At 42.4% G+C, this 15,462-nt stretch overlaps 1 protein-coding gene across 1 annotated transcript in view; it reads right to left on the bottom strand.

The window, feature by feature from the left end:
- cast (calpastatin) overlaps window positions 1-11,526 on the bottom strand; it is a 34,792-nt gene extending 23,266 nt beyond the window's left edge. Inside the window, exons 1-2 of the mRNA XM_079218067.1 lie at window positions 11,415-11,526; window positions 9,914-10,000 (exon numbers count right to left, since the gene is read on the bottom strand). Coding sequence (XP_079074193.1) covers window positions 9,914-10,000; window positions 11,415-11,471 — 144 coding nt within the window. The 5' untranslated portion in view covers window positions 11,472-11,526. The remainder of the gene's footprint in view (window positions 1-9,913; window positions 10,001-11,414) is intronic.
- Window positions 11,527-15,462: the final 3,936 nt, after the last annotated feature.

The following is a 15,462-nucleotide window of genomic DNA, read 5'->3' as shown; positions in this document are numbered from 1 at the left end:
CGCCTCCTCAGTCACAAGGCAGCAGAGCAGGCTCAGTCAGATTGGACAGTCGGACACAAAAAGACACACCCACTGCTTGCTGCCTGCCAGGGGAATTAAAAAAGTCCGCTTTAAACTTTGGGCTGGGTCAGGGCAGGCTTGGAGAGGAGGGATGTTGCAGTTCGATAACAGACAGGGTGGCAGACATCAAGATGTTTGCAGGAACAGTTAGAGGCAGAGTTGAGGGGTGAAGCAGTGATGAGGCAGACGTGAATTCGCTGCTGCAGAGTTGTTGGCAGAGTCTGGGTGTGTCAGAGAGACTCACTGCTTAGGAATCTAAACTGCTGAGCCTGTGGAACAACAGAGACAGTGTGTGTGTGTGTGTGTGTGTGTGTGTGTGTGTGTGTGTGTGTGTGTGTGTGTGTGTGTGTGTGTGTGTGTGTGTGTGTGTGCGGGGTTGCAAAGAAAGGAGGAGATGGAGGGGGATCCCATCACGTGGAGTCCAAACCAAACCCAAAGACAACCAGAGAAAAAAAGAAAAAGTGTAAATTTAGGAAAGACAGAATTGGACGTAAAACACCGTAAACGAGGCGCCCACCAATACGAGCTCAGACAGGTTCTCTCTGGACTACACAGCTCTTCAAAGTAGTCCCTGGACAAAAGAGCAGATGGGAAACACAGCCCTGGGACAGCAGCCAAGCGTTACGTAAGAGGTTTAGAAGAACATGACCTTTCCCCTCTGATCTCACACACACACACACACGTTCAGCCCTGATTAGTTCATAGTGTTGCACTTCCTAAAGTTAATACAGAGACTTTTAACTATTTCTCAGAGACCACAAAACATGTCAAACGTGCTAAAAAGGGGGCGGACTTTGGAGAACAGCACCCCCGTGTGTCCCAAGATACTCATAGCACTTGTGGAATTGCTGCGTAGACTCACTCTGTCTGTGTGCCACATGTATTTCGTCTCTGCATGACCATGTGACGCTAATGCAAAGGAGCAATATGTTACATATGAGCAAAATATAGATTTTAGCCATGATTAGTAAAACCGCACTCGGCTGTAAAATGTATGCTTTTTAAAGGCAAATAGACAAAAACTAAATGGAGAACAAAATGCAGTGTTCTTTGGTGTCATTTGCTGTGTGTTTAGCAAATAATTTGGCAAGACATTACATGTTCATATTGCCCCAAAAATGAACTCTTGGTAGCATTTCTGAACATAAAGAGATTAAACAACCACCAAGTCAAGGGTGGGATATTACCTTGAATAAAGATACAGAGCTCAGGAATGAGCATGGCGTGATGTGCTTTGGTATTTCCCTCTCCAGAGGAACGGTCTTGCCTTGTTTCTAAATTCCTCTAACTTCTTTTTGTCTAACAATATCTGGCAAAACGACAAGCAGGTAAATCTTCTCAGCTCGTTGCACATTTCCTGCCCTGGCATCTCCCTGGCAGAAATATGTGTGTCTGTTTTGGGATCCATAAAATAAATCTTTTCTAACAGCTTTGCCCTCTGCTTTTGTGTCTTTGACTGTGTGAGTGTCTGTTTGCATGCGACTGGATCCCCTGGCAACACTTATCTCTGTCGGCCACGAACGAGCTAAAGCAGACACCGTCAGAACGGTCTCTAATCTTTTTCTGAGGAACTCACAGAAAAACTTTAAGTGGGAGGTTGTAATACCTCACGGTCCTTAATCTAAGTCTGTGGGAAAGCACTGGACTGGTGTGTGAAAGAATGTAGATAAGTGTGAACAAGAAGTTCTGAAAAATGATTATAAAAGAGTCTTCCAGACAGAATCTGTGAACTCAATATAAACTTCTTACAAGGAAGCTTTTAAATCCTGCAAATGAAAAACCTGTTGTCGGCAAGTACGCCGACTGTGCAGAAACAACCAGGAATAATGTGGAGGACTGGATAACTAGTTAAACCCGATGGCTAAGAAGCACAGGGACATGGGTTAAAGGTGCAACGTTTAATGCCTCTGCTCCACAGGAGTGAACAAGTGGAAAGTTCCTAGGGTTTATCAGGATAGATATTCTTGAAATCACTAAATTGAATCAATAAAATCTACTTTCACAAACTCCCTTTTGGCTTCAGGATATCAGTCAAAGCTATACTGTTCCACTCCTATTCGTTAATCAATTGATCTGAGAGCGAGGCTCTCTCTTTAAATCGTCCTCCATGCTGAACTCATCTGCCTCGCCTGTGTGGAAGTTGACATCAGATCTCCTACCGAAAGCATTTTTGAGGCCCAAGGCTTCTGTCAGAGAAGATTTAAAGCGACAAATGTACTGATCACTGATGGGGAGCGCAGAAATACTTCAAAGAAATATACTCCCCAGATTAACCTTCATGCACGTCCAATAAAACGTCTGCAGAAAATGGTTTAACGAGATTTGCAAATTATTTTCAGTGTACCTGTGCGAAGATAAAACAACTAAAATGATCCTGAAAAGTAGCTAGTCCAAAGAACAAAGGTGGGTTCGGGATACCGGATGTGTATTTATATGACTTGGTTTACAATACAGTGTTATCTAAAATCCTGGGCCTACAAGACACATTGTGTAAATGCAGATATCTGGAGCAGAAGATTCATTCACCTACTTCTTTCCTCCCCCTAAATATGATACGCACAAAATCCAAAATCCCTTTAATTCTGTTTTCTCACAAAGTGGTTAAGCATTACATTAACGTCTTAAAATCAGTGACGTATCCATGGCCTCTTGTACCATAAAGAACACATTATTTACAGCTCTTTTTAATGACTAGTAAAAAAGCTGTTGAGCTGGCTCAGTTACCAAAGGATGAAGATACACTTTCATGAACATAAATCTGGGTATAAATCATTTAAACGTCTTTCAATATTTACAACTAAAATATATATTATGTGCAATTACAGATGCAGCCACTGGCCGAGGAACAGGAGGCTGTACAGGTTATTACGTCATACCTGTTTTGATTGAAGTGCGTCCATAAAACACAATGGCAGAAGATCTGAATGTTCCTCTCACATCAGGAGAGGAACGTCAGTGAGTTCCAGAACCGGGCCATTACGTTTGTCTATTTGTTTTATATATTTAATATGTGTGTATGTGTGTGTCATGGCTTGTAATGTGTTACATCACACCCTGTCATTGTTTTAGTTTTTTATCAAATTGAGCACATACATTTTTTTGTTAACTTTTGTTTTTTATTTGTTTGGTATTACTTGCTATAGCCACAAAAACACACACCAAAGAAGCGCTTTAGGACAATCATTCTTTGCATTGCTCTTTAGCGTCAGTGAGTAAATAGCATCGTGTTTGACACTACTGCATGTGCAGCTTGTTGAGACTTGAATATCTTTATCTATTTTAGCTTGGTGCATTATTTTGTAATGCATTATAACAAGGTGCAGGCTATTGACTAATGGTGCGTTCAAGCATAGATTAGATGGTCGTAAATCAGAGATATGAGAGTTGGCCGGTGAACAGCACTGACTGTAGATCACCAAGTCCAACCCAGAGAACACACATGACATCAGAACCAGGACCATGTCCTTCTGACAGCGTCGCTTGTCTGTCTCTATACGAGCCCTGAGATAAACATGGCAACCTTCATCATTTGGTTTATGTCAATAATTTTGTTTTCATACTTGCTGATAACCAAACAATCCCAACAATTCCTTAAAAATCCATGTTCTTTAGCAGCTAACTTGTCTTCCTTTTGAACCATTATAACACCTGATTACAGAGCGGTGACTTCAGTGCATTAATACGTTTATATTGATGCAACAACAACTTGACCCGTGTGAAACTCACTTCTCGTGTGCATCAGTGTCCCCACCCTGACAGGAAGCTACAGCCGTCCTTTGCTCGGCTGCATGTTCTATATCTCCATCTCTATATTTAGCACTTTCCCCCCTCCTGGTTGGTTGTCCCACCACATATCATCCCACACGAGAAACACGCACACAAAAGTATCTTATCTACTTAGATTGGGCCATTGTCTTACATACACAGAGTAAATAGGATCATCTAGATACAGTTGAGACTTTTAGCTCATGATAATCACAAGCTTGCTCACATGTCATCATGAAAATACCAAGAATCTTAATTAATATATCACATTTCAATTTCCAGGAAGCTTTAGGCAGCTGAGTCTTCATTACTTGTCGGGAGAAACATTAGAGCACCAGCTTTTGCTCCATCATGGCCGACGTAAACAGACAGCAGAAGAAATGCTCAGGAGGAGTTGTGTGCTGAACAACAACGTGTCGCTGGAGCACATTTCTGATGAGCCAGAGGCCTGGAAACTCTCCCAGATTTCCTTTTATATAACTGACATGACAAAAGCACTCAACTCAAGCCCAACTGACAGAGAAGTGAGAAATCTGACTCGTCTCAATGAGTGCTGGGAAATAACCCGCGGGCCAACGGAGTAAACACCAACATTTATTAAGAACATATAAAACAGAAAATGGAACGATGATATTTCGCTGTACAGGATGTGTGTCAACAAGAGCGTCTGTGTCTTTATTCTCATACGTACATGATGTGCCCTCCCTCCCTTTCTGGCACAAACACACACACACACACACACACACACACACACACACACACACAGCCTGAGCGCTCATTACAGAGTGCCACGTAATGAGACATCTCATCAATACAGCTGATGCCCTCCTGCCTTTAACCCATTTAAAACACTTTATATCACTTTGCACGTATGTGGCTCCAAATAGCAGAGAGCGTGATAATAAATGGCGGTTTATGACACTTGAACTTCAGTATGCACACCTTGTGAAATGATGTCACTTAACGGCACAGGACACATGCTGCAGGTGGTCGGTGGGGATTTATATCATGTATGACGGAGGGGACTTTAAGTCTTGATTTGTCATTTTCTGATAGAAGAAAAGTAAACATGCAAACATGTTCAACTTTCATTTGGTTAAATAAGTGAGCACAGTGAACACTAATTTGCTCTGAAGCCCAACGTTGTGCTGCAGGCTGTCACAATAAGAACCAGCTCTGTACTGGAGTACATGCAGTTCATGCTAATTTACACCTCTAGTTCACTGTGTTCCACAGACAAATATTGTGCTTTTTATGCCACAACATGTATTTGACTGCTATACTTACTAGTAAATTATATGCAATGTTTTATTGACAACAATCATTTCACTGTGGTATTGCTTTTACTTATGTGGAGGACTCTAGAAACATAAAAACTGCACTTTACTACAAATTCGGCTTAGTCCACAGATATTAATAAGATTGTTCAAAGTTGTTTTGAATAACGCTGTTATACATGATGTTAATTAGACATTATTTATACATCTGCAGTGTTGAAATAGAGGTCAAGTGTCTCACAGTATGCAAACACAAGGGTCAAATGACCAGACTGATGTGTGCAACATCCACGCCGCTCGACTAGCTTCTTGCTCCATTCTCTTCTTGTCATTCTTAGACTTTGCACTGCATGTCCAGCGTGAATATTTTTTCCCCGTTGGCCATTTCCCGTCAGCCAGAGAGTTGTGGGGGAGGCCGACTGCTGCAGCTCGAGGCTGAGAATGTTCAGACCAAAACACAACAAAAAAATCTGAAGGCGATCTGAGCCACGTCCTCCTCCCGGGACACATTTAAACCTTAAACACGTTTAATGACTCACAGCAAACTAGCTGATAACAAAGTACTGACATCAGGACAAACCAATGGAGACCTGTTACATATCACAGTCGCTTTCTCTGCACGTCATGTGAAAATGTAACAAAAGATAATGGCACTGAGGTTCCAGGATAGGACAGCTTATTCAGCTACACACCCTTTCCTATTGCTCCATCTGCCGCTGCAGATTATCACAGGAGAATGCTATTTGGGGCGAGACCTACGAACTCAAAACTCTGTCCTGAAAACACAAAACCTGATGATTTAGTCAAACAAAATGAGCAAACAACCACTGCTAAACAGGAATATATTAGTTTCCCCTGTGGATGGTACTTGTATCAACAGGTATAAACAAGGCAGGCCTTGTCCCAGCCTGGTTTAATATCTCACTCCGGCAAAACTCACACACTGGTTTTGAAATCGCACAGGCTGACTGAGAGCCTCACATTCCAGCAGAGAGAGAGAGAGAGAGAGAAATAGAGAGAGGTCTGACTTGGATTAGAGCCAAGACAGTCTTCCTCCCTATGAGTTTCCCCTATAAGTCCTCTGTTAAACATACAGCACAAACTGGACGAACACAACTAACAAAGCAACAGCTGCACACAGCTGTATTAAGACGTCGCTTCGAAGGCTGACATGAACAAAACAAAACACACGTGGATACTTTTGGAATAGTTGCTCAGCACATACAATAGCATAGGCAGCAGACATGCATAGACACACACACACACGTACACACCTGCTGCTCCACGGACACGTCCTGCAGGGCCTGGCCGTCCCGTGGGCCTCGGATCCAGGTCAATATCTGGCCCATGTTGGCTGAAAGTGCCTCAGAGTGAGTCTATGTGTGAGTGTTTGTCTACGAGCCTCTGCCTTCACTGTCGGCTTGCAGCATGTTTCCAACTCACAGGGAAGGGAACGGGAGAGAGAGAGAGAGAGAGAGAGAGAGAGAGAGGAGGGCGGAGGGACCCGAAGGGGGCGTGGTCAGAGAGCAGAGGGGGCAGGGGGAGACGGCGAGAAGGTTAAAGTCACAAGAGAGGCCGGGCTGTAACTCTCTGGGCTATAAAGGGACGAGCTGACCGTGGACTGACACCCACCTGATGAGGGGCCACATCTGAGCTGCTTCTCAGGGAAACAGATACTGCTTTAACACACACACACACACACGCACACACACACACATACACACAAGCTCACAAGCTCAAAAATGTGCCTGGGCAGGTGTGTAAAACTATTTTCTGCAGTGTACTGAGACAATATCCGAGCCACTTATTGACAAGAACACACCCAGATTTGTGATATACTGGCCTTGAGCACACACACACACACACACACACACACACACACACACACACACACACACACACACACACAGATATAGAGACACATGCGTGCTTGAGTACACACTCCTTTTGAACACGCAGCAATAAAAGACAGCTAGCACAACCACCCTGCTGCCTAATTGCCTATGAGAATAAAGGGAGGGGCCAGACTTTAGTTTTGTAATCCATCTGCGTCAAGAGAGACCAGACTGAGCGTTCAACCTCCTGGTGTATTGCGGTGAGATCTCCGCCTCTTGAGGATAATAGCAGCAGGAATGATATCGATTGGTCACCGTGGCAGAACCATCGAGCAACAGCCACTGGTTGAGCCAACAACACACTGTTGTCTTTGGCAAAAAGAAGGGATTTCATCACGGTTCTGTGCATCAAAACAGCTGCGGCGGCGGCAAAAGAAACATTGAGGAAACCAGAATGTAGGGAGTGTTTGCAGAACCCATGACTAATAGATTTACTGAAGCTTAAGGCATGGGTGTTAGCGTTCTGAACTTCTACCTCCCATAGTAAGAGAGATGCTTGACTTTGAACTGTGTTTGAACAGCAAGCAGCAAACTACAGCAGTGGAAGGACAGCAATACTGCCTCCTCTGAAAACACACATACAAACTATGCAGGAAAAAGCCTATTCTGGTGTATCCAAAGACAATACTTTGCTCCCATTGTTTTCATATCATCATCGACAGAGGAGGCAGTGGGAGTGCAAAGTGCAATTCCAGTCATAGCTCAGCCGCTGAGGCTTTGCCTCACCTGTAGTGTGCGGTCTTCTGGGCAGTTCTTGGGTGGGGTGTGCAGACAATGCAGCCTTTGAGTGACTCACAGCCTTTTGCTCACAAGTGTTTTAGTAGCACACCTCAGCAAAATATGGAAATAATGTACTGTACTATTAGTGAGTATAAACTGGCCAGACATGAAACTCCTGTTTGTGCAGCACACAGATTACATGGTCACTAAAACGGCATTTCCAGGTGTGAGATCTGCCTGAACTATAAATGCCACATAGAAGGGTTTATGGATGCCAAATACAATTTACTGGCACTGCCACATGTAGAGTTATTGTAGGTGCAATAATACACTGAAACTGAGGCGACAGCCGTAATGGATGTGAGAGGAACTCTTCCAGGTATCAATATCTCAGAAATCATAGGGAGTTCCTTATGAATCCAGGACTTGCCTGAGAATCGTCACTTTTTTTCCTCCAGTATTAAACGCTACTCATATGGTAGTTGTCTTTACATTCATGGGTTCAATATGTACAGGAACTCCTAGTCGCTGATTCAGCATACTTTTATGGTGCCAATTCTGACTAAAAACAAACAAACAAAAGACGGGGCTCGAGTTGTTGCTCTCCGGCAACTCATGACTCCATGGCAACATTATGCTTCCTGTTTATTTGTCCCAACAGATTATGGGAACTATGGATACAAAAGTTCACCCCTGAATAATACTAAAATGACGACTAATCATAGGAGCTAGCCTACAAAAAACATTATTATTCATGGTCCAACAAGAAACATTACTAAAGCTCAGAATGTCCCGTCAGAATGGTTCGTATAATCCTGCAACACCAAGACTCTCCTCTACCATTCACACAACCTACAGATATTTACATGTGCTGAAAACCTGTGGACATGCAGGGGAACAAACTCAATGAAACAGTGGGGATTGAGGCAGGGTTTGGGGTCTGCAGTCGTCTGAGAGCAAGCTGACGAAGCCAGACTTTAAAAAGCTCTGCTGCATTCCATCTGATCAGCCAGTGTGTTCACACAGCAAAGGAATGAAGGCACACAAGTGTGTTTTTCTAACCCTTCTCAGACCCAATGAATACAATAAAAAAAATAAAAAGATAGAGCATAGAGTCTATGGTACAGCTCCTATCCTAAATGTTGAATAAAGTTAAATGGTCACTTGTTCGTGAGTGTTCCTGCAGTACGTACATGTTGCAATGGACATGCACTTTTGCAAATGCTCATGCTTGCACATGTGTGTACACATGCAACCACAGATACACAATCAGACACACCTTTGCACACCTTTGTGAAATGCCAAATGACCCAGCCTGTAAATCTAGCTGCACCATGGGAGCCAAAGAGATACGTCTGAGAGAACGCTGAGAGAATAAAGTTAATTAAATGGGAGTGGAAATGAATGAGGAAATGATCAGATGTTGTCATAAACATGTTGCCAGTGCCACATAGGTGAGCTATGTAAGTCTGCTAAACCGGCCTTCTTCTGTATATTTAGACCCACTTCTTACTACAGTGGCTATCATCTCAGATCAGACGTCTACAAACTCTGCTCATCAGCACCCAAAACACTTCTGCACCAGCTAGCCAGGACTTGTGTGAATGCATAACAATGCGATAGCCATAACACATCACTTTTATAGAATTTTAAAAAAGACATCAGGAAATTAGCATCACAGGTCTGGCGCGTATTGGCACTTTCTAAAAAGATGAAGACGGATTCCTCGTAAAGATACAAGCTTTTAGCAGTAAAGATAGAAGTAGCTCAGGAATGTCTGGATGTACTGCGCCTCCTCGTCAACATGAGCCGGGCTCTTATGTGACTGCATCAGCAGAGGGAGACAAACACAGACCTTCCTTCCACTGGACATGAATCAGTAAAGCATTTCCCTTCAGAACGATACGCGGCCGTCTACTGTAACGTAAATATGTCAGGAAAATCTCATTTGCCTTTTTGGGGTCTTAAAATTCTCATAACCAAAGAAATTAGTTTGTTTTGTTGAAATGATCAAATACATCCAACCGGTTTAAAACCTTAAATTAACACAAATTAATCCGAATGGGATCCATCCCACATTTAGTCAAAAGTAATTCCTTTTCAAGTCAATCTTGCAAGATTCTGCCGAGGGGAAATTCCAGAGCTGGTCGGTTTCAGAGGGAACATCTGAGAGCCAGCAGGAGGGGAGGTCAGTACCTTGCCATAGCAGGACGCTGGAGCGGGATGGCTGGAGGAAAACCTGCTAGTATGGACTTCAGGTGGGGTAGCAGCTGCTCCTCCTTGCTACACACACAAACACGCACACACACAAGCACCATTGTGTTAGCAGAAAGTGAAGTTCAATGGAAGTCTGGGCAGGAAGCAGTGATTTCAACATATTGTGCTGGTGCTTTATTCAATCTAACATCGGGTAAAACATGTTTATCTACATCTTGTTGCTATTATCGCTTTTCCAGCGTTTGTTTTGTAAAAAGCAAATATCAAATAGTATGTTATTACATGTTAGTATTAGTGTAAGCAACGATAACTGTATGAAATAACACATTTTATTCTTATAAAATGTTAACATAATAGTTTGGAATGAGTTGAAACTGGCACAAGACGCTGCAGCGTATTTTACATCCTTTAGGAAGTGTGTGTGTGTTGAAGCTATCTCACTTTAAATAGACACACACCCTCCTATGCAAACACTGTGTGTGTGTGGCAGAATGTGGGCAAAGCGCTCACTGTCATTAATTTCACTTCAAAAGGTTATCCAGTGCAGCCAATGAATGCCAAGTTACAGTGCGCATTCAGCAAAGCTCGTGTTTTCAGACAAGTTGTGCTGGTTTACAATAAAAGAAGCGCACGCAGCGTCTCTACGGGCGCCAACTTGTAGCCAAGTGTTGTTTCAGAGTTTGGAACAGAGGCTCACACAGTAGAGAGAGAGAGACAGAGAAAGGGGGTGAAAAGTTGCAAATGTACTCACAAGACTCATCCAGAACGCTGCGTACGCCATGAGGGAGGGAGCACGGAGAGAACACTGGATGGAATACACTTCTACCCTGTACTGCCACTCTCTCCGGTTCTCAGTGCAAGATCTTGTCCCTCATGCCTGGAGCCACTCCCCACTCACTTCTCATAATTACCTCACTTATCTGTCTGCCTGTAGCCCTCACTCCCTCTCCCTCTCTCTCATGCCAGCATTGTTTTTCTTGCGGGACTTTCTGGCTCTTCCGCAACACCAAAGAAGAATCAAGTAATGGCCAGTTTATACGTGTACCACCCACCCACACGCACGCACACGCGCGCACACACACAGACCCACACGCACGCGATTCAATTCCGTTTTTTTTAGTATAGCCCAAAATCACAAATACAAATTTGCCTCGTAGGGCTTTACAGTCTGTACACACACACACACACACACACACACACACACACACACACACACACACACACACACACACACACACACACACACACACACACACACACACACACACACACACACACACAGGAGAACCACACATCTGCTTCACTGTGTCGATTGACCGATTGATTGTTAAATTAATCGATGCAGCGATCAAAGACACACGCGCATCTTATGCGTTTACGGAAACTTTAACCATGCGTAATCCATTGTGTGTGTTGGGGAGTATTTGCATCTGTAAACATCTGTAACACCCCGTGTGTATGTGTGGTGCAGTGGACTCACCTCGTCCGCGTCCTGCGGGTGCTTGTGGTGCCCGTGGCCTCGTCTCTTGTGCGGCATCTTTAGATCACGCGTGGACGTCTATAGACGCACTTTTTAACTTTCCTTTCTGCGCCCTCAGTGCAGCTGTTTGACAATCGGAGTCTCTGAGCTGATCTTTCCCTTGCAGCAAAATAAGTTGCCCCTCCCGTTGAGAAAAAAAAAAAACTTTCGTCTCTGATTGATCAAAGTATGCACAAGCAAATGTGTTGGCAACGCGTGCGCTTGTGTGCGTGGCCTATCAAAGATGGAGTTGCAGCAAGTAAGGTCTTGTTTTTTTTGTTTTTTTTCTTTAATGTTAACGTTGTTCATCAGTTACATACTAAAATACAGATTTGACACAAATGTGATCATATGAATGTCGAGTGGGAAACTAGGTGTGTGAGCGAGGTCCACACAAAGTGTATTTATTGTGATGTAGTGCATGTGAAGAGATAAACATGTATCAAACATGCAACACAAGAACCGATAAACTGGATTTTCTTTTCCACACGATGGGGCACGCCCCACGGACCAGGAAGAGTTGACTCACCGCTGCTATCCTTTTCTCTCAGGAAGCTGCAGCCTTGTTCAGCGCAGCGCCGCCCTCTGGTGGCGAACAGCGGGACTGTCTTGAGCCTCATGACTGAACTGCGTCCAATCATCTGTCAGACGTGAAACAGCAATTTTAGAAGCAGCAGCAACAGTTTATATATATTTATTTATATAAATGTATGTATATATGTATATATATATTATTGGAACATTGGAAATATTACAGTAATAACAGGAATTGTTATATTGAAATCTATCATGGCTGTCATGATTACAAAATAAAACATTTATTATATCACACACACACACACACACACACACACACACACACACACACACACACACACACACACACAAAGAATGTACTTTAAAAGTGCATTATTTCCCTCCTAACTGTTGTGGAATGGAAGTATAAGGTTTTATTTGTTTTTACTATATGTGTGGCACTCTGAGATTCTTTTGAAGGAAGAGTGCGATAAAAATGAAATGCATTATTATTATTATTATTATTATATATAAGTGCCTGAAAGTTGTACTTAGGTGCAGCACCGAGAAGAAACACAGTTTATATATATATATATGTGTGTGTGTGTGTGTTTGTTATAATAAATGTTTTATTTTGTAATCATGCGTTTTTTACCATCGCTATTTCCTTTCTCTTATCAAGACAAGGGTTACTTCCAGCACTTAAGCAAAATTGACATGAGTAGACCATATCATTGAGGTATAGATTAATAACATAATGTATCATTTTGTCTGTTAAAAGATATTCAGTTGTCAGAACAGCATTACTGTATTTATTGACATGTGAATCCATGCAGTATCATAGCAGGTTGAAAGAAACAGAGGACACAAAAGGAGGCACTACAGAAAAACTAATTCAACACTGATTAGTGCACTTCCTGTGTGATTGGTGCACTTCCTGTGTGATCGGCGCACTTCCTGTGGGCATCCTTCGTCGTTATATCTGTTTTCGGTGCAGGCAGCTGTGATTCCTGTGCCTTCAGAGACACAGTCTGTGACCTTCACACTTCCTGATATCAGTACGAACCCCGTCACATCCCTTCAGAAACGAGCAGTCTACCACCTGCCAAGTGATGCCAATCTGGTTGACTCCATAACGGCCTTTTTACAGCATCTTCTGATAACAGATGACATTTGTACACCGTTGGTTGAGCTTTGTTGACATGGATGAATGAAACAACTCTTAACCTTTACTACTTTTCTGGCAGGTATTATTCATATTTGCAGCAGCAATGTAGTTTTAGACTAAATAAGCTCCTGCTGCTTCTTCACTATAATGCCAGACTACTCAATACAGCTGGTAGACATGATCAATTATCAAATACTGTAAATTTGATGTATCTGTATATATCATGTGTTTGTATGCATTTTTGTTTCTTGTGTTCTTGTTTTAATATTTAATTTCTATATTTCTACAGAGGTTTACTCAGTTTTAAGTAGTTTTTTATCCAACTGGACTGTTGAGTACTTTATAACTGTCCTTGTTTACATTTTCCATATCAAATGTATGACTACTTCTAAATTCAGCAGCAATCCTTCTCTTCTCCTGCTAAATGTATTTAATAACTATGTGATTGTGATCTTAAAGCATTTTTGTACCATTATTTTTTAGCTTGAATGACTTTTGTTTACTCCCTCAAACCTTGATTTAAACCTTACATTTTCATCTACATTGCTTTAAATTAGAATGCAGTGTCCTCTCTCTTTGACAATGTACATATATATTTAGTGTCTGCTTGATCCTCCACCTCCTTCAAACATGCTGCTTTCATAACAATATGAACTTGCATGTTATTTGTAAGCCAACTGAATATTATATGATGATATCTCTGTAGACTTTGGGATGTAAACTAGTGTTTGTCTGCACAGCATGGTTTTTGTAAAAATGTCGCAATTTAGAGGTACCTTAGGTTTAGCACAAATCAGAACCTTATGAAATAAATCTATCTGACACAATTCCACGCTGATCTTGTTTCATAGAAATTCCTATTTTCTAGTTTCTCACACGGTTGCTGTCTGACGGCCACATCGACAATTAAGGTGACAAAAGGAGGGGGTTGACATGGCAACACAATGTCCTGGTTGGGTGTCACATGCGCCACATTTCACGGGGTTGTTGGCTGACATGAGAGTAAATCATCCCCATGCACTGGTGTTCTGTCTCTCTTTTATTCCACAATGATGTGTAAGAATCATATTAGACGATAGTATGCTGCTGCATTGCAGACTTCAGTTTAATTTGCTGTGTATATAATTTTATTATCAGACTTTTTTTATATTATGTCTTTGGAATTTGAAAATGTGCTCCCTCTTGATCAACTGCAAAACCTCCTATCAACAAAAGTATCCAGGAAAAGTGGGGGGAACCTCCTATACTGTGTATTTTTTATCTATTTATTACGTGTTAGGTGTCCTGGAAATAGCATTCCACAAGAAAACAACAAGGTTTTTTTTATTCTCAAAAAAGAGAATTTTTCAGATAGAGGTTTTGCTCCTTGGTCATCGATATGATATACACACAAAACCAGACAATAGCATTTCTTGTCTGAATTGCCAAGAAGCTACAAAATGCTGTAATTGTCACTGAATCATTGATGAACCCTGACATCAGTGGGAAGTGCAGCTGAAGTCTTGACATCCATTTGGCACACCTAATTGATTTTGGTTGAGTTACCGTCAGCAGTCGATGCGGCTCCACCTGCGTCATCCGCCACCTGAAAGCGGTGGCTTCCCTTCAGCTTCTGGAAAAATAATCAGATGACGAAACATGCTCAGACCTCTGACCTCAATTGACAGAGATGATGCAGGCATTGCTTTTGTCTGTGTGTGTGTGTGTGTGTCCTCACGGTGGAATAAGGAAGGCCGGGTGAGTGCATCAGAGCCCCGTCGTGAACCACACACCCTCGCAGCTCAGCGATAAGGACACAGGGTGCTGAGAATCCATGAAAAGAGTCAGACATGCACTGCCCTGTAATGAAACCAGGATCTTCTGCAATAAAGATCGTCCATCTTGTTAATATCTCTATGGCTCTTCAGCTGTGTGTTTCTGTGTGACTGAGTGAGTGCCTCGGTCAGAGCAAACAGATGTTGCTAGGTAATTGTGGAGTATACTGCAGATCTGGTGCAGACCTGTTTGCAAATGGCCAGCTGACCAAAGGTATCAGTCATTATCAGTTCTGAGCAGTTTAACGCACAATGACTAACACGCTCAGTCTATTTTTTTCACAAATATTGTACATCTGAATGAAACTGAAGAGGGTTTTTTGTATAATGGTGATCTTGCTGTTGCGTTTGTTTGTTTGTGATCAATACAGTTGGTCTGGTATGAAGTGCATCTACACAACCCCCATTGTGCCTCTACCCACCCTGACAACACCTTTATCTTTGGATCACCGTACACCTGTGAAACCAGAGCACACGATCCACTGTTTCCACCCGTAAACAAGTCAAACAG

The sequence above is a fragment of the Taurulus bubalis genome, assembly GCF_910589615.1.
Source record: "Taurulus bubalis genome assembly, chromosome: 5".
NCBI classification, from domain to species: domain Eukaryota; kingdom Metazoa; phylum Chordata; class Actinopteri; order Perciformes; family Cottidae; genus Taurulus; species Taurulus bubalis.
Note: the sequence above shows the minus strand (reverse complement) of the source record. Positions and strands in the feature narration are given on the sequence as shown.